Source organism: Acinonyx jubatus, chromosome C1 (assembly GCF_027475565.1).
Source record: "Acinonyx jubatus isolate Ajub_Pintada_27869175 chromosome C1, VMU_Ajub_asm_v1.0, whole genome shotgun sequence".
NCBI lineage: Eukaryota > Metazoa > Chordata > Mammalia > Carnivora > Felidae > Acinonyx > Acinonyx jubatus.
In genome coordinates, this window is record NC_069381.1 from 148,667,461 (window position 1) to 148,688,581 (window position 21,121).

Here is a 21,121-nt window from a genome sequence, read left to right on the forward strand (position 1 = left end):
ATTATAGAGCAGTCTGTAGTTGTGCATATACAGGTATCCCCTGCTTTCTAAAAGTTCCCATTATGCCACTTGACTTTTATGAAAGACTTACATTAGTGCCTGTTTTCACTAACCAAGAGAAATCCGAAAAGGATTTTGTTTTTATGAAAAAAGCTATTACTGTACTAATGTAGGTCTTAAAAGTGAAGTGGCATAAGGCAAACTTCCACAAAGTGGGGGATGCTCTTCATGCATTTTAGCTTATAAAAGGTTTCATAGGAACACTTTACTTTTGCATAGTGATGGAAACCTGTAAAAAGTTCAGTAAAGCTCTTTATGACATATACCAGCTTGTATTTGTAGATTTCACTGGGCATTTTGAGAATTTATAACTTACTTTGAATCATAGCGCATATTTAAAATATATTCATATTCTAAATCATAATTTGCTTTAAAATATGTTATACATAAAAGTGACGAAATGAAGCTTTTATATTCTGAGGCAATCTAAATGTAGTACTTTTATTATGCTTATAATACTAGTACTTATTTCGGTGTGATGATATAAAAAACACAGACTCAGATATTTACTAATTTTCACATTGGGCTTATATCTACATGATTCTAAAGATCTTATTAAAATATTTCTGTGAACTAATTCTCTACCAATATAAGCACATTTTAAAAATTCTGCCTTCATTTCATTACTTTTAATAGAAATCATACCATAAAACCTATGTCTATAAGAAGGACATGTGCTTATTTAAAAATTCAAGGCTTGTGGGCTGTGAACTAGCCATAATTCATATTTGAAATTTTCCTGGGGATAATGTTTACTATAAAATAATTTTATTGCATTTGTTCTTGGAGGGAAGAAGGTAATGAATTTACTGGATGATTAATTTATTGTAATATCATGTAGACTAGATACACTCCTTGTTACGGCTTTAAACTATAATTCTCTATAATTCTATAATCTATCTATAGACATATCTATATATATCTATAGATCTATCTACCTAGATAGATAGATTTGGAAGGATGGGATATGATATAGATAGATAGATCTATAGATATATATAGATATATAGAATTCTGTAATAGTTCTATAATGATAGAATTATAATCAAGAATTATAGCCTTGAATCACAAGTCCAAGTATAGACACAAAGGAATACAAAGTTTTCTGAAAGCCTACTTTTTGCCTTACTGAGGCAAATGCTTAGTTTTTCTGAAAACTAAAATATGAGTAGTTCTGAAGTGATTCTGTCACAGTCTGTATAATCAGCCTTTATCTAAAACACATAGAGATCTCTCTGAGGCACACATTAGGGTAATAAAAACTTAGAAACATTTCTTTTTTTTTTTTTTTTGAAACATTTCTAATAAGATTCATATACCCAATTAAGTATTGTTGTAAAGTATGCTGTCAGAAATGGTTTTCTAAGCCTGGGCTTATAACACCTCCTTGTGACTCTGTTTTGCTTCTTCATACACTTTGCATAATTATGTGTGTTGAGAATTCTGAAAATATGTATAGACTTCACCAATTTAGAAATAAGTCTCCTATCCAGAAGTGAAAAAAAGTGTGAAAGACCTTTATTACTAAGGTTCTCAATCTACTTAGGAACTCTAAAAACTGACAAATTCTAGATAAACAAATCGAAATTCATAGCCATAAATATAGATTTGACATTATTTCAACATATGCAAAAGGGATTTATTTTTTTGTGCAGTAGTACAGAGAGATGCAAAACGATTTCAAGAAATCCAAAAGGGTGAAAATAATATTCTTATTATTAAGAAAAAAATCTCTTCAGCAGGGAATTGCTTGTAAAAAGATTGACTTTTTTCTTTTTAAGATTATAGAATAGGAAGTAAATGGAAAGCGGGTTTTATAGAAACTTGAAAACTAACGTTTTCCTTCGCCATAATAGGGATAGAAATAAGCCCCCTCTTATTTAATATACTTTCACTTTTGAGGCAAAACAGTTGAAATTCCCTCAAAAATGAGCTGATATTTATGTAAAGAAGTCTAAACGAGTCATATTAGATAAGGTTTCTGCTGCCTTAATTGACTTTTCCTTGAGCATATTACCTTGGTAGTAATCCCAAGGGTTAATTAAATTCAGTATTTCAGTCTGAGTTTCATGTGTGGATCTTCCCCATGTCATAGATTTAATTTGCAAGATAGTGATTTCCCAGCTCCTCTCTTCCCCAAGTCTGCACTATTTTGTTCATAACTTTTTTTTAGAGATTTGTGATAATTTGTCGGTCTCACCTCTAAATATGTTAGCTTTACTTTTTTGTGTAATTTTTTTCTTGGTGTTTTGCACATTCTCTTAAGGGCCAAGATACAGGATTCTATGGATCCACCATGCATTTTAATGCCACCATGCTGTGTTTAACTTTCACTTTTCATTAAGCATCAAAACTGTGAGAATTAAATGTCTGATTCTGATGTTTCAATAAAAAGTGACAGTTACATTTGGCAAAACAACAGCAAAAAATAATAGAAAAATAATATCTTCTTTAACATTAAAAGCCTGAAAAAGATATGGGTAGAAAGTACTCAGAGTAAATATATCAAGAATACTCAAAGAATTCCTTGAAACCAGAAGGACTTTCTAAAAATAAAAATAAGACTTTTGTATTAAAATGATCTGCAAAGTAAAAATATCAGGATATATATTTTATCATTTAGGTCATGCATTTGGTTACATTTTGAGACATTTGGATTACAAATTTAATATCGAGTATTATTACCCTACTGATAACATTTACATTTTTAAAAATAATTTGAGACTCTTAGTTTGCTCAGGTGTAGGCTTTTCTCATTCCACTGTGTTTACTAATAATCTATTTCTTTTCCTTAATATATCTTTTCTCCCCCCCCCCCCATTATGAATACTTTCCAGTTGTATCTTTTATTTAGGATCTCAAAAGGAGTTACAGAGCAGAGGGTCTCTGACTTACTTTCAAAACCATAAATGACTGGAGAACATTTAGATTTGGAAGGATGGGATATGAGTTGATTCTTTAGGCCTGCATAGATTCCAGCTCTTAAAATAATGTACACATGTGTATTGTGAATGATTTTTATTTATGGCTTTTGGAAACCAGTTTTATTGCCTTATAATCTCTTCTTTTTCCAAATGCTGTACTTTTTATTTTCATACATATAATGCTATTATGTGTTTAGATATTTATATGCTTTCATGTTTTTTAAATACTGTGGTCTCATAAGTAAGATACCAAAAATTTTTAAATTATATCTCATAACGTTCTATCTTTGAAGAAAAAAAAAACTAGACCTATCATTCTTACACTTGATCTTAGCCAAAAGACCAAGAAGCGATAGACTTATAATTCTTAGAATTACTTGAGAGAAAACATGTTGAAGATATATGTAGGTGACAGAAGTAAACATTGTATAATAAAGATATTTTCCATTGTTCCAAAAAAAAATCAAGGTGACTGGACACAGTGATGGTTCTGTTAAGAGGCTATATTGCTACTGAGTTTTGAAATATCGAGAGTTGATATTAACAGCAAAAATATATCTAATATGATGTGTTTAAATTTGTTCTTTCTTATGTTAATTATTTTCAGGCATACTAATATTTCTCGAAGTTTAATTATGTGCATACTTTTTATGTTTTTGAAATGTAGCTCACCTAATCAACATTTTCTAAATATTTAGCCTTTCTTTCTTCATGTTTTCTATTCCCATGAATAAATGTATTGTTACACATGTATGTAACTTTGTCATTCATCTTTATATTTCTTTATTTTGCTCTGTCTTGTGTCTGTCTCTAACAGGCTCATCTCATCTCTGTACCTCCCTCATCTCCTACCCCTTGGGTACTCTAAATGCGTTGAAGGTTTCTGAGGTAGTGTAAATCAGCTTGGTCTCTAGGTTAATAGTAACGTACCTTTATGTCTTCATCCCAGTTTCCTTCAATACACATGAGTTTCAGTGGATTAAGCAGTAGCAGATAATGGTATACTTGAGCAATGTATTATTCTCCTCTTGATTTGAATTTGGCCACATAGAAATGTAAAAGTTGCTGTTTGACAATACTTACATACATAATTTATTTAAAGAAGAAGAAAACTATAGGTAAGGGATTAACTGAATTAATATAATGCTTAACAGATATTTTGAGAATGTATTTTACAGTTGTGTTTCCATAATGAGATAGTTTAATGACAGTGACATCACTTGAAGTTTAAAAAAAATGGTACTTTTGATATAATTTCATGTTCCTTCCTCACAACTTTATGAAGAGGGAAATGACTATGCCAGTCTCACAATGGACTTACTGAAAAATTTATGAAGTAACAAGTAGAAAGGCAGAGCTTTCATTTTCTAATTAGTAGTTACTTGAATTACTCTCAGTTTTCTCCTAAGCTTGTCCCACATCTTTTACACTTTATCTTGGAAAAATTCATGGTCTATAACCACTTGTTATCTGGCTGATATATGCTCCTTCATGGAAGCCCAGAGGAAAAAATGAATTCATGACTCAAAGGAAAATTAATTCAAGCAGTTGCTAAAATGAGTACTACGTACTATGCACTTTAATTAATAAGATGTATGACAAATATTAAAATTTTGGATTTAAGTGGTGAACTAGTTGAGTTTAAAAGCCTAGAAAAATATACATATATAGGATGAAGTTAGGTGTCTGAAATGTTTACATTGAAATAGTCATGACCATTTCCTAGTTAATGGTGTCCACTTTTCATTAGTTTTTGGATAATTTACTCTAAATATAATTAGGTTATGAGTCAATAAATGTCTCTTTTTTTTGGATAGTCATCTTCATGCCTCAAAACTATTGACGTAATTATAATAACAGATGTGATTAAATATGGCAATGACATTTATTTATAGGATACATTAATGTGGATAGTGGTCAATGGGCAAAATGAAGGTAATATTAAGAAATAGACAAAAACGTGTATGTTCGCAAGCATTGTGGTATTGTGATTAGAAAAAGTATCGTAAAAAAACAGCATTCATAAAGCTTCCACACACATATGTGAGTGCTAATCCTAACTTTATACGATTTTTTCCTGGCAGTGAAAATATCCTAGCAAATTCTTTGTTATTTTTTTAGAAAACATTTTCACTTTTGGTTGAAGGTACAGTCCTCTACCTGAAAATTGTCATTCTGTGAATTACTATTGTTTGAAACATCACAGAGAAAATAAGGAATGCCCTTTCAAAACCTCTGATTTTTCTTATATAACAGTATTTAAGTTAATAAAAGTTGTCTTGAAATCCAAGCCCTCCCCCTTCTTCTGAAAGTCAATAATTGTTGGAATAAAGTAAAGAGATCATTGTTTACAAAGATAAAGACTATAGTTATAGAATTTATTTTGATTTATGGAATTTTTGGTCATCCAATAGACTATGATTCATAATTTGTTATATATATATATATATATATATATATATATATATATATATATATTGGGGAATATAGATGGATCTAGATATAGAACAATATTTTAAGCCCCTTGAAGGCTTCTCTCTTTTCAAAATAACCCAAACTAAACTTGTCATTTTAATTTTTAAATAATAATATCTATATACTTTTTTTGCATCCTGCCAAGTTTTCAGATGCTGCCTTGAAGATAAACATATTTAATGTCTATTGTTTCAGTTTAACAAATTAACATACATATTAAGAAAAAAATTTGGAGTTCTCTTTAAACTTTGCAGGATTGATGATGTGATTAAATCTATTTATTACTAATATTTACTACTATTATTTAACTATTACCTCTGAAATGTAAAATATATCAAATTTGTGGTTTATATTTGTATATCATAGGCCAGTAGTTTCTATGCCTTTTTCCTGTGTCAGCATACATTCTGTACACATCTATAGAATCTAGAACTTGCAAGAAATTTCCTGTCATCATCTACTCTGTCTCCTGCTAATTAAAACTGTCCACTAGGTCATTATCCATATCACTTCAAATAGTCATAGAAATAGAACTCGAATCTCTTCCTGATTACCACCTTTATGAGATAATATTTTGTAAAATTTTCATCACCTTAGAACAAGAATAGCATAGAGAACAATGAATCTCAAAATGTTAATATTTATAAGAGGAAATACTAGTGCCCGTGTTTAAAAGATATCACATGAGCTGGAGTTAATTTATAAAATATTCTGCTTTTAAAGTATATATGTGAAAACATAGGCTATCCAGTTGATTCAGATATTAAGTTACAGCGCACTGTCTATCCCATAAAATCTCTTTGAAGTTGGTGACTTCGCATTGGGTTGACTCTCTTTTTGCATGTATTTACTGATCGAATTAAATAATTGTCCCTCCATGTAGTTTTAAACCACATGAAATAAATTATTATAAGAAAGCTGATATATGTTTATTTAATTTTTCCATGCCTTGAATGTCACCACTCAATTTTATACAACATTCAGTAAATTTAGGTTTAAATACATCTAATGTTCTAATTCATGAAAATATGGAGAAATGATGTGAAACTGGTGATTGAAGACATCTGTTCGCACAAATGCATTATGTAAAAGGTTTTTTAAGATTACGGTTATTATTTTGAGAATGATAAATGAAATGGCTGCTAATGAAAAGTCACAGTCATAGCTGCACAGTGCAGTTAGAAATGGGAGAATGAAAATAACTGATGCAGCTTAAGTCTGTTGTTTCTCTGAAGTTCCTATTTTTCTTGGAATATGATATAATCAGAATGTGCACACATAGTTTGAGGTAAATTCACTTGAAAATTCATTTTTAAAATCTTCACCATATTATTTTACTTTGTTTAGCGAAAGCAGAGAAATATTTAAGTTTTGGAAGAACCTTAAGTCCATTACTTTCTGGCAATATAACAATTTTAAAATAAAAACAAATTGTACCTATTAATAAATGACCACTGCCTGAGAGCCTTAACAGTTCCCAAAACAAAATTATAGTAATATTTGAAAGTAAATTATTAGTATTTTAAGTCACACTTGGTAATTTCTAGGTAACGAGGAGTAAGTGGGATTTCAGGAGAGAGTTTAAAGAAAAGGTCCTATTTGTATATATACTAGGAGTTTAGAGAAGTCCAGATAAGCACAGACTCTAGTAACTAGAAAAGATGACAGTAAAGGTGAACTTTGAATAAAATTGGGATTTAGGTAGATACAGAGAAGAGGCGGGCAGAGAGGAGAGAGTACTCCTAAGACTGAGGAGAATAAGAGCAGTAATTTGGAGTCATGAGTTATGGTCATAAATATGGTCAAGGCTTCAAAGCTGGTTCGTCATTACTGATTTCCCAGCAAAAGTAACAAGTGAGGATAGGGAGAGATTTTGGAAGAAGAAGAAAGACACAAGTGAAATTAAGCAGAGTTAGTTAATTTTTATCATTTAATTGCAGAGTTTGGGCAGATTTCAGATAAGTTGTGATTGAAAAAAGATGTTTCATATTTAGTGAACTGGAATTTAAATACACATTGTCACATCCCCTCCTCTACTGTCCATTTATTTAACTAATGTCATAATCTTCCTAATGGGAAAAAGACTACAAAGTAATGAGGTTGCTGGTTGGTGTTAATGGAAGACTAATGCAATTCAAGGTTATTGATCTTTTCCCATGCAGACCAATATCAGTACGCTTATATAATTGTGTAGTAACAAGGATAAAATCATATTCAAAGTGTTAGTACTGAGTAAGGGAAGGGTATTTCTAATTAGACCTCTCATATAGAAATCTCTAAGTGTTATTGTCAAAGAATTTTTTCTCGTTTTTTTCAGATGCACTAGAAGTCATCAATAAGTTGTGTACTTTTCAGATATTTCCCTTAAAAAAAATCTTTACATTTAAAATTCTTCAGGCTGAGCTTAAGTCGTAATAGATATCTATCCTTTCATGAATATATGTCATCTATACCTGTCATTAGTTTTGGATGAAATTTAGAAATCAGTGATGTTTCCAAACCAGGATTAGATTTAAATATTTTGTAGCTGATTTTCTTATAGAGAATAACTTTTAGTTATTGAGTTTTAATCTAAGGATTGGCTTTCTTTTTCTTGACTGAATTCTCCCATTTCTATCTGTAACTAATAAATAAGAGTTTTGTATTGATATAGATCTATTTATATTGACCTTTCATGCTTACCTCATAAACTCATTAAGAAACCTCTGTTAGCCTAGATTAATTCATTTTTTCACTCAATCTGTCTAGAATTCTGTAAGTAATTGTTTGTATTCTGTAATAACAATTTCTTTTAGCAGGTCAGGTTGTTTCTCCTCAGTCTGCTCCAGCCTGTGTTGAAAATAAAAATGATGTGAGCAGAGAAAACAGCACTGTTGACTTTAGCAAGGTAAGCTTTTCTCTCTCTCATTTAAGTAAGCTGCTGAATTATTACTAGACATTACTACCCATTTTAAGAGGTGTTGACACAACTTTTTGCATGCGCTGTTTTGGTTTCTTAGCCAAAGCTTGATCCTGTAATAGATGATGTTAGCATTTAAGTTCACATGTAACATTTTGCTTATTCACAAAACCAAATGTGTAAGTTTTATGTACCGTCTTCAGGTTTCAGCCACTTGGTATAATGTATCTCCTGTAGAAAGAAAGATGACTTCACAGACAATATCACAGAAGTTTATTGATGAAGAATTTTGCTGGTTATTCTTTTTCAAAATCATTTTTCCTCTGTGGAAAAACAAATCATATGAAGATTCATCATGGTAATATAGCAAGGCATTAGTGTAGGGAAACACTAGAATATAATAAGGCAACAGAATTTTGAATAAAAACATGATAAAAACTGACTCTGTTGGGGGATACATCTAAGTAGAGACAATTCAAATGAAATCATTTACCTGAACGTATTCTAAGAAAATAGAATACATGTGATTTTGGTCAGCAAATTCTTGACATTGTATATGTGCTATTGTAGGTTATGGCAAACTAACGCTTGAACAGGAAAGAGGCGTTTCCCTGTTAACGAAAACTAAAGAGAGTCAACAATCCTCTTTATCTGAGTGGCTGAAACAGTCCTAACCCAGAGTGATTTCTTTTCCCCCTAAAATGCTTAGCACTGGCAATCACTTTAACAGTGGGAGGAGGTGGGAAAGGGAGGCAGAGCAGAGGAAGTTGCCTGCATCAAGCTTCTGAAGATTAATGGCCATCAGCTCCTTGTTGCTGTTTCAGAATGCCTCTGCCAATGCCCAAGTGGCCTAGGTCTAGTCATGTGCATGTTCTCCCTCTGGTGCCTGGCGAAGTCTCCGTGGGAGCATGGTGTACCAGCTTAAGTCTGTTAATTATGCGTGCAGGGACTGGGAGGCCAACAAAAGGGGCATACTAGTCCCTGTGGGATGAAACAAAGGCATGAAAAAGGACCTCCACACCAGCAAGAGAGAGAGGTGAGGGCACACTCGGGCTATGTTTCTCCAGTGGTTCAAAGCTCATTTCACCGTATGGAGGCATGTGATTCAAATATTAAGCCAGTTCAAATGTATTCCATTTGCCGCTCCAAAAAACACATCTTTTTAAAGCATCACATCTTCATTCATCTGCAAGTTGGAACAAAATTGTCAGAAACTGCCATATATTTAATTTCTGAAATTCTTCATTTGAAACAATATCTTAAAAGCAGTGACATAAAAAGTTGCTTACCTATTTATGCAGGCACTAACAGTATAACAAGGGCATATTTAACATTCTCAAAAACAAGGATAATAAATCACATCCCTTCAAATAAACTACCTTTTAACTTGTTTAAAGGATATAACCCCTTGACACTGAATTTTATATCTCCATATCATTTTGCTTTTAGTTCTCTGACCTATCTTTGCAGCCTTCACCAATGCTTTATCACATTTGAAAGCAAATGAATACTGCCCGTTGGAGACGGTAGTCTTATGTTCAGGTCCCCCAAAACAATTAGAACTACAGAAGAGAGAAAAGATATACATTCTTTCCTTTAACCCTTTTCTTCCTTATTACATTTCCAATCGCTGGTCCATTTCATCTTTTAACAGGCAAGTGAAATTTTTATAGCCCTCTACTCAGTGCCAACCATCTATATTCCTCAGTGTTTCGTGCATATCATGGGGCACTGGAAAGAACGTGGCTTTTGAGGAAGAGAATCAGTTCATGAATTCTAACTCCAGCGTTTATAAGCGATCTGATCTTGGAGAAGTTCTCTGAACTTCAGCTTCCTTATTTGTAAAATAAGAATAACAATACGTATTTATAATTTTGTTGTAAAGATTAAATGAGAATATATACACAGAGCCTGGCAGAGTGCTGAGCATATAGTAGATGTTCAGTAAAATGTGGCTGCTGTAGTTGTTGTTGTTGTTGTTAATATTAGTGGAAATAGTAGTATCAAAAATAAATACTAGACCAGAATATAATATATTTTGGTCTTCTCTGGATGTCTCATGCCTTGAACAGTGCTTGAAATGTATTTGTTGAATAAATCCTATGAGATTTAATAGAATTTAAGCCTTTAGTTCTGGAACTTTTTTCCAAGTAATAATTTTTACCTTATAAACTGGGAGGGCGGAGTAATAGGGTTGGGGAAAATCACATGTGATCCATCATTATGGAAATAAATTTTCATGCCAGATTTTATAGGTACATGAGGTAAAGTTTTTTTTGTTTTTGTTTTGTTTTGTTTGTTGTTATTTTTAGCTCTAATGACTTCACTTTGATAGTGAATTTGCTCAAAGCTCGGCTAGTCTCCAGGTTACTGTGTCTACGTAAATATTTAAGCTTTAATGTTTAGATTCCAAAACCCATTAGAATTTTGAGATGTTAAGGACATGTGACTTGATCCTATATCTTTGGTATATTCCATCTACATTAAAAAAATTTTTTTTAATGTTTATTTTTGAGAGAGAAAGAGACAGAGTGTGAGCAGGGGAGGGCCAGAGAGAGAGGGATACACAGAATCTGAAGCAGGCTCCAGGCTCTGAGCTGTCAGCACAGAGCCTGACACGGGGCTCGAACTCATGAACTGCAAGATCATGACCTGAGCCGAAGTCAGACGCTTAACCAACTAAGCCATTCAAGTGTCCTCAATCTACATATTTTTAACCCTTCCAATGGATAAGCTCACTAAATTCATTAACTTAAGGAATGTTTTTGAACATAATCTGAGTTATCAGGTTTTTGCTTCCCATAATGCTTTTAAAAAGCAGATGTGTGAAAACACTCCATATCTCTTTGTTTTTTAAACTGACATGGAGATGACTATTTTAGTGTTTCTCAGATGTTGGTAATGTTTCTTTTATTTCAAAAGATCCAAAGAGGACTTCATATTATTTTCTATGTAGAGAGAACTTTCCTCTGCATCTGTCTTTAGTATGTGAAACGTACTACAGTGAGTTGGATTATTAAATCCCTGAACAGTAGAAAACCTTGGAAATCTTCTCATTTAGAAAGTGAGAAAGCTGAATCCCAGAGAGAGTAAGAGAGCTGCTCAAGATCACTGGCTGGTTAGTATCACAACACCATTTCTCCCCCAGAGAATCCCTATTAATTTTCTTGTGCTTTCTATAATGGCCTTAAGACTTAAGCTTTCTCCCTGAAGTCCCAGCAGCATTTCCTTCCCGTCTCAGCATGTGGCTTGTCCAGACACTTCTTGTTTCACCATGATCTTCTGTCTAACCTTGTTCCCTAGAGATATACCTGTTTCTCACCCACGGCTTAAGTACAAAATGCCCAGCATAAAGCATCTTTCCCTTCTCAGCATAAAGGTCTGGAGAGCCCAGAAGCCTGAGTGTACATCCATATTCATAAGAGTATAGCTTGATTTCTTCAAGGTCCTGTTCAGAGAACAAGAAAATCCCAGGGTTTCTTTATGCTCATTCCAAGTGTTTGAGTCCACTTGAGGATTGTCTTGGAGACCATTGTTATATTAAAAGGTTTGATTGTCAGATAAGGTTCTTATGAACAGTATATTAGCACAAATACAAAAATATAGGGCTAATCCAGGAACAATATAATATGTAATTGTATAATGCAATAATATAATTAGATGATGTGTTATATAATCTCTTACCCCCAAATATATGACTACTCCAAGAATAATAGAATGTAATGAGTATAATATAATGGCTACTCCAGATAAGCTATAAATTATTACATTTCAAAGCAAAAGGTAAATTTGCTAAACCTCAAATTCTGTGTATTTTAATGTTTTTTCTAAACAACAGATGTAAATCAAGATATATTAGGTATTATGTAATACAAAAATAATTCAAATGCTAGGACCGTATATTTCCTTTTATAAATTTGACTATTTTTAGCACACTATGTACTCATTAATTAATTAAATTGCATCTTAAGGCATTTATTTGTATGATTGCCACCAGTCTGAGGCACAGACTTCAATAGTGAAGCCTATGACATTTGCCAAACAATAAATAAACTTATAGAAAGTTTTGGGTGGAATTTAAATTTCTCAGTAAAGTTATGATGGCTATTACCAATATAATTCCTATTTATCATTTGTAGATTTTCTTAAAGAGCTTTTTTCTTAGTTTAAATTTTGTTCCAGTGTATTAACATTGTGTAATTGTTATTTCCATTGGGAGAAAAAAACTTTGTTGTTTGTTAGGCTCTAAAAGACTTATGAAGATGAAAATATACTATGTTTTTCTCACAGGGCTAATAGTGTATCTTTTAGTCCCTTCTTGAAAATGTATGCATTATCATAAAATTGTAAAGCATTACCAATTTAAAGCATTTTCAAAGTGTGCATTTCTTCTAGCTTGAAAAATAAATACAAAAATATGATAAAAATTTCCATGAAATTTAACCTTCCAGTATTAAGATAAATAAATACTTTGTATCTATAAATTAAGGATTCTATAAAAGGAAAATATTTACCATATGATATCCCAATGTATATGTTTTATGAGCTTACAGATTTATATTTGGAAGTATATTTGTAGTTTGAAAATTTTGCAATTTATAATACTTGTCATAATTTTTTATAGGCAGTTTTGGTTTGTTAAATCATTTTTCTTTTTCTTTAAAATAGAACATTGGTTCTGTTTACTATTTTTAGTGGAGTACTGAAGATTATTTTTATGTTTAATCCTTGTGATAAAATATATACGTCACATAATAGTATTTATGTTTTATGACACTCATATCTTACAGAAAAATTAAGTAGTTATAATCCTTCCAAATAGCTATGCTGAGGTCTTGATTTCTGAAAGCAACATATTAAATGTCGTCACTACAGTCTGGTGGTGGACTTCCTAAGGTCCTCATCCAAAAGTTTTAATTTTTTTCATTGTAAACTTCTCAGAAAAAATCTTTTCAAATCATTAAATTTGCAAAAGAAAAAAATCCAAGCCTCACCTATATTTACTGAAGCTCTTTTCTCTCTTCGCACCTATTCCGACTTTGATCTTGGGCCCCCATTTCATTCACATGAGAGCATAAACCAGTTACTATAGCAGATATACTCTTACTCTCCCTACAAAAAGGTATCTATAAAAACAACTCAAATGAATTAGAAACAAGAAATAGGCCTTGTGAAATTGACTTTAAAGTCATTGCTTAGTTTTCACTGAGGCCCTGACCATTAAAAATTGATATTTACTTTTGAGAGTGTTTTACAATCATTTTTCAGACTTCACCTTTTAAGCATTTTTTTCTTGTAAATGATCGCTTTTGTTTTGTGTTCATTCATTTCAACCACAGACATCTCATATCAGAAATTCAACTCTGCCCGTTCAGCAACGTCAAATGTTAATACATTTATTGTTTTCTTTACTTTGCTATATTTAAATTCTAATGTCTGATGAGAAATGAAAATTGAAGAGTGGTCAGGCCAAGTATAGAATGTGAAGGATATAGAAAACCTAGAAGAAAGATAGACTAAAATCATAATTTATACTGTAAAGAGAAACATGATTATATTTCTTTTGAAATAGGCATATTTTGAGTATTAGTTGAAATATTGTGTCACAAAATTAAGATGATGTAATATAAAAATATTTAAGCCTATTGGCAAATACTAATTAAATTATGATTAAAATATATTCATCTAATTGAGCACATATGCTTTTCTCCCTGAAAATTTCAAGATTGCTGATGCTGAAGAAGCTTCTTTTAAAAACATTGAATAGAGAAACTAGAGTATTCACCTTCTATATGAGAACTTCGAAAAACACACAAGAAGAAAGTTATTATTTTTAAAGGGCAAATGAGATGTTTAACTATGTTAAAACTTGATTTACGTATTATTTATATAAGTTTTATTTATTTCACCTATGTTTATTGATGGGTTACCACTTGTGAAGCACTGTGCTGGGATATGACTTAGCAAATTTTGGTTTATCTTATTTTACTTTGTGATGCTCTCAGGTTGATCTGCATTTTATGAAAAAGATTCCTCCAGGTGCTGAAGCTTCAAACATCTTAGTTGGGGAATTGGAATTCTTGGATCGAACTGTGGTTGCGTTTGTGAGGTTGTCTCCTGCTGTATTGCTTCAAGGCCTGGCTGAAGTCCCAATTCCAACCAGGTAAAAAGTATAAGAGCATCTTTTGCATTTTTCTGAAACCATTTTTTTTTTTTTTTGGTAAAAGAAATTGTCCAAAACCAAAACAAGAAAACAAAGAGTAAATAAGTATAATTTCCTCTGAAAGTTCTCCTAGAAACGAATGTGAAATGCACAAAATTGTCCCTTCTTGTTTGTGGAAGAGGAGAAAAATACTTTAAAAATTATTCTGTTCTTTCCTCCTTTCTCTCAAACTCCGATGTTTTCTGTTAGGCATGCTCCTCATCTCTGAATACCCAGGTCAATATCACCATACAAATCCTTTCTTATAATGTTGATAAAAAGGGTAAAGTGTTGGGCTGTCCTCAAGGATTGCAATGTGGCTAAAAATTGATTGTGGGCTGAAGAGAGGATCCTGTATATGAGTGTGGTCAGACTCAGAAAAGTAAAAGTTTCATAGCTTATGCTTGAATTAGTATGCCTTCCAAATACATGCAAGTGCCATCATTAAGAGAGGCCTTGCTCTATCTAATGTAGTGTGTATTTCCATCCCAGGCATATATGTGTTTCCCATGCAGAGTCTGAAGAATTATTGGTAGTAGCATCATGGTACTGTTGTTGAAGTCAAATCAAAAGTGCAAATTTAATTTGATTACCTAAACATATTTTTCATTCAACTATACATAGAAACTAACAACTTAAGGATAATACGAACTGAATTACATTGTTCATAGTTTATCTCTATTTTATAAATAAAATATATGTCCATGGGCAAAACTGTGGAAAAAAGAAAAGAACATTAACTTCAGCATGTTAGGTTCCTAGCGATTCATTCAGTGGACCTTGTTTTCTTCCCTTTCCCTCCCATTAAATGTGATTCCTGCATACAGACAGCTATTTACTCCATCTGCATTCATATAGCAAAACATACTTAAGGAGGGCCCCTTTCCCCCATGATTGGTGCCCTCTGATTGATGCAACTGTTCCAGATGCTTTAGTATCCTTCCACTTCCAAACACTGAATGCCTCAGCCAATTTAAAAATGATGAAAAGTTCAGGTTCTTGGTTTGTAAAATACGTTTCCGCCATGGATCTTTGGCCTTAACTAAAAACATAGCATATTATATCACTCTGTGCTTTGCTGGTGGATAAAATATTCCAAAAATGTGGACTAGTTTAGCCAGGAGAGGCCTCATTCCATAAGAGCTCAGCAAAGGGAAGTGGGATCTGGTGACCCCATCCCTGAATCTGTGACAGGAACAGATTTGAGGCAGGAACCTGGTTACCATTCAGGTTGTAGGAAGAAGTGTCCGTTCATCTTGTGGGAGGGTTCCCAAGACTTCTGATACATGCCAACTTTTATTAAAAAGAGGGAAGAAAACTTGAGCACATTCACGTGGCATCTGACTCTCTGATTAGACCGCATTTTTTCTATATACAACTTGCAACCTATTCAGAGTTTCTGGGAATTTGGACTTCAGGTGTCAGATATCAGACTTACTAATTGTAGAGGTATTATTTTAGTAGTTTAAAATTCCTTTTCAGTCCTCCAAGCAGTGAATTCTTGTTCCACCATTTAGGAAGGTGTCTGATGAAATTCTGCGTCAATGATGGCTATTTATGACAATGATAGTTCCTGTATTTCAAAGGAGAGAAAAGAAAAATTCCCAGGAGTAGAGAAAAGCCTTAATGGGGTTACATACCCTCACTTTGAAAACTGTCAAGGTTTAGGTGACCTCATTTCATACTGACATAGCAAAATATGTGTAGAGAACAATGGAGGAAAAATTAGGGGCACAGTAGAGCCACTGTGTAAGGGAGAGATTAAAAAGACTAGACTGTTTAGTTTGGAAAGGTGAAAAATGGAAGAAGATTAGTTAGACAAGTAGAATAAAGAAAGCTGTTCAAGGTTCCTAATTATTCTTTCTTCGGAGGACAAAGGGCACACCATGAATATAATAGCACACATAGTAAAAATGTCAGAAAATAATTTTTTAGGACTTTATAAATAGCCCATGAAGTGGAAACCTGAAAAACAGCAAGATGTACATAGGTTATAAAATTTCTTAAAAGTATTATAGTTGATAAAGCACCTGCCACCACAGTAAACTGGTCCTCTTTTAAATGTGTAGTAGACATTTCTGTATAGTAGAAATTGACTTGGGTTCAGGTAAAACTAACACAAAAGAATCGATGTCAGACTCTCTAAGACTGTGCAATATATGCTTCGTGTAAAAACATGTACAATCTTTAAAGTTTATAGTTAAATGAAAGGTAGGAGTATAGTATCTGATTTGGTATACCTTATAAAGCTATTTAGTCTTCACACGTAAGAACATAAACCATTTAGCAAATTAATACCACTGAATTATATTGCAGAATATAGGGCATTTTAAAATTTTCTCAATTTCTCTGCAGCATTGACCTTTTTCAGAGATAATTGCCAGAGTCCTCCAAAACTAGAGCGTGTATAGATTTCTTCAAAAGCTCCAGTTGTGACGATGAGTTTGCTAGACTTTCAGTCTAATTTAGATGGAATATCACAATGTAGCTAGTATTTATACTCCTCCATAATTGGAATTAATAGATCATTAACTCCCTGTTTCTTCTGCCTAATTTATCTTTTGATTCCTGACAGTTTTTTTTATTTAATGCAAATTGCACATATAACTGCTATTTTTTTGACCATGTTCTTTCTTTGTTCATACTATTATGTTACCTTTTTCCTCTTTACCCAATGCTACAACTTGAATATTAGTGAGTTCTCTTCCTTGTAATTCAGAAAAGCTTAATCATATTTTAGTTTTCTCACCTTCCTCCTCTAAGGATTATATAATCCTTAAGATTCTCACTATCATGTAGACTCTAAGGGTAACTATATGGGAAAATACTGAGATCAAAATAACCATGGGTTCCCATTGCTTAGGGATCTTAAGCATAAGTGGAAATCATCTTAAAATGTTTCCAAACAATAATAAACTGTGAAAAAATATGTAAGTATTTTACATCAAATCCCCCATCTTAAATAAGTCCTTTAAGCTGAGTGATTCTGTAACTATTAAAGTTATTTTTTATATTTCTACCTTGAAACTTTTTGTTTTTTTTTCTTCTTAATTACAGATTTTTGTTCATTCTTCTGGGACCCCTGGGAAAGGGTCAACAGTACCATGAGATTGGCAGATCAATTGCAACCCTAATGACAGATGAGGTATTTATTCAAGTTCATTGGGAACATTTTCCCCATTAGGTACACTTAACTTTTGGAGTTCCTGTATTCATGACTATTTGTTGTGAATCAGATTTCTCTCTATTAAATCCCCCTTCTTCTATGTTTCCAGTATAAAATTTCCTTCGAAAAAATTTGTTTGAAAGGGGTAATAAATTCACACACATGACTATAATGCTTTAAAACCTCATACTCTAGAGAAAATTCTTTATTTAGTGACATTTAGAAGATATTTATTAATATTCCCTTATAGTGTATGTCCTGCTAAAGTGAGTGCCATTGTTAATATCATTACAAATCTTGTAATTATTTTGGGCAAAATAATTTTAGGACCTCAAGAGAAAACAATGACAGTGTATCTGAATAGTATATATGACACCAACAGCTATGCAACATCTATCAACTCTCTTTACAGTTTTGCCTGAATGTTCTTAACCTGAGAGTCTTTGAACCATTAGAGGAGCTACAGATGGATTTCAAGGGGGCTGTGATCTTTATGATACAGCACACAAATTTTTCTGTGTAAAAAATTTGTATGTACTTTTTTTGGGACTGGAGAAAAGTTTTTAGCAGCTTCTCAAAGAGGTATATGTCTCAAAAATGTATGATCATGAAAATAAGAACATAAGTGCTAATATATAACTGGTTTCTTGTATCCCCAGCACCTTGTGGAAATCTATTTTTTATTGTTTTTGATTGTTAAAGAAGAGCAAGTACAAAAGACCACAGAAGGGTCATACATTCAAAATTTAGTAGTAAATAATAAACAGGCTATACGTTTTCTAGAATCTCATCAAAAGAATTTAAGGTATTTATTGAAATACATGGCTTTGGATTGAAAATTTGAAAAAAAAACAAATTAGTATTGTTATATAACTTTTCCTTAGGTTTATGAAATCTGAAATTTTGAACTTTAGGGTTTGATATAAATTCTATTATATCTGTCCAAATTATGTTTTATGGTTTTGTATGGATTTGTTATTGATATTTACACATAGGAAACCAAAAACCGGAAGAAAAACATATTTTTCATCAGTTTGAGAATCAACGAGTGTATTAGTTTTCTATGGCTGCCATAAAAATTATCACAAACTAGGTGATTAAGACAAGAATAATTTATTTTCTCACATTTTGGGGAGCTAGAAGTGTGAACTCAAGGTGTCAGTAGGACCACATTCTCTCTGAAGGCTCTAGGGGAGAATGTTTCCTTGTCTCTCCAGCTCCTGGTGGCTCCTGGCATTTCTTGCCTTGTGGTGGCAAAATTCCAGTCTTCACCTCCATCTTCATGTGGCCTTCTCCCCTGTGCCTCTGTGTTTTCTTCTTTTCTGTCTCTTACAAGAACACCTGTCATTGAATTTAGGGCTCACTCTAATTTAGGATGATTTTATCCTGAGATCTTTACCTCCATTATATCTGCAAAGACCCTTATTCCAAATAAGGTCACATTCTGAGGTTCAGGTGGATTTATGTTTTGAGAGGACACTACTCGGTCCACTACAGTGAATGTCATTTTATTGAGGACATCTGAGAGAAGACAGGGGAGTTAAAAAAAGGGCTTCAGGAGGACCACCCACTTGCTCTAGTAGAACTCTCATGAGAAGACACAGTATCTTTGCTTTAAGTGGTTCCATAATGATTAATATTTTACAATTTTTACAGCATTGCAAAATATATGCCACTGTGATTTGTAGTCCACAATTTAAGTACTGTCACTTTTATGCACATGTATTTTGTGTTATGTTTCCACATCTTAAGACATTAGGACATTACATTAAGCTGTTTCTGGGGCATGGGATAGGTTATACGATAAGAGGGACACGTTGGGTCATGGGAGGTACATATATACTCAACGTATCTCTCTTCCTAATTCTTCCTTTCCCCAATTAGGCGTCAAGACTTTCTCAACAGAAAGATTTCAATTCCAAAGTTTTTAAAAACTAATCCACTGGGTGTGGAACAACAGAGAAACATCCATGTTTTTTAAATTTTAGGGTGAGAGTGATAGCAGAGAAAGAAAGGATTTCCATCTATTTCCCTGATTAAAGAGAACTACCCAATTTGAGAACAAGCATTGGCCATCTAGTGAGGGCTCAAACATAAATCCCTTAGATTTGAAAGTTTAGAGCTTAGTTTTAGAGTAATTTGTAACTCTCACCAGTGGGATAGAGAAGCAGAAACTCAGCCAGAAAGTTACTATAGAAGACGAGGGCGATTAACGATAAAGGGCATGTTAATTATAATAGTGCATTAATTGAATATCAAGAAATATTTAAATGTTTTCTCTTTTAAAAGAGAAAGCACTTTTTTTTGTTGTTCAAAACACAGGTAGACAAGTTGTTCTGCTTATCTAATTGCTTTGAAGGCAATGAATAATTACACTCATTAAGAACAAAATTTAGTTTGATTCATAAAGTTTAGTTAAGGAACTGATGAATCGGATTACAGTATCAACCTGTAAATTCTGTGACAGCTGTTACCACTTATTATTCATTTTTGTGCCCTGGTTTTGTCAGGTGCTCAAAAAAACTTTTTGTTGCCTGAGCTCTGTTTGTTTTTCTCCTCTCCATACTGGAAACTTCTTGTACATACATAGTCTGTCTTTTCCTTTTGTATCTTTAGACTTAGCTAGCCTGGCATCTGGTCTTCAGTCAGGGTTTAATAATTTTTTTTTAATGAGTTAATGACTGAATGTGCTAGTCCTCTTAGCAATACCTGATCTTGAATCAATTGAGTAATCTATTTTGTTCCTTTCCGTTAAGCATTGCTAGAGATAAATCATATGATTTTGCTTATTGGCACTACGACCATTGTATTAACCCCTTTCCATTCTTAAACATTATTAAGCACACCAAAGACTTTTTGTTTATATAACTAGCATGCCAATATTTATCATAATAGAACTTAAAACTGAGAATTTTTAAAAATCTGTATTTATGAAATTCATTTAAAAATAATAATAAAATCAATATATATTAACATACTGAAATAATGTTTATGAAATAAAATCAATATATGTTAACATAAATAATGAAATAACGTTTATGAAAACAAAAGGAAAGACAAAAACAAAAAATTTCCTGAGAGTGACATCATTTTTCTTTTTCTTGTTCTTGGCTTTTGAGCCAACAGTTTTCTCTGTTACCCAGATTTTGAGTCAGTACTGACTTTTCTGTTCAATCAGAGAACATGCCCAAATACAGTAGCTATTTAAGAAATACATATCAAATACATGTCCAGGTTTCCTCCATCCTGAAAATGAAATACCTACTGCTTCATATAGCATCTACCATTGAAGAACTGTTGACTGAATCTGAATCTCAACAGCTTTGTAGGAGTAGTGTTCACCTAGTTCTCGATATCTTAGCTTCATTCATCTCAATGTGTTACAGTCTGAATTT

The 21,121-nt window shown here is 32.5% G+C and overlaps 1 protein-coding gene across 8 annotated transcripts in view; it reads left to right on the forward strand.

The window, feature by feature from the left end:
* SLC4A10 (solute carrier family 4 member 10) overlaps positions 1-21,121 on the forward strand; it is a 305,973-nt gene that overhangs the window by 195,347 nt on the left and 89,505 nt on the right. For 5 of the 8 annotated variants that reach the window (XM_053215162.1, XM_053215160.1, XM_027055635.2 and 2 more), the window contains 4 exons: positions 8,255-8,346; positions 9,305-9,394; positions 14,364-14,521; positions 17,618-17,705. In XM_053215162.1, coding sequence (XP_053071137.1) covers positions 8,255-8,346; positions 9,305-9,394; positions 14,364-14,521; positions 17,618-17,705 — 428 coding nt within the window. The remainder of the gene's footprint in view (positions 1-8,254; positions 8,347-9,304; positions 9,395-14,363; positions 14,522-17,617; positions 17,706-21,121) is intronic. The other 3 variants (XM_027055634.2, XM_027055639.2, XM_027055638.2) reach the window with 3 other exon arrangements.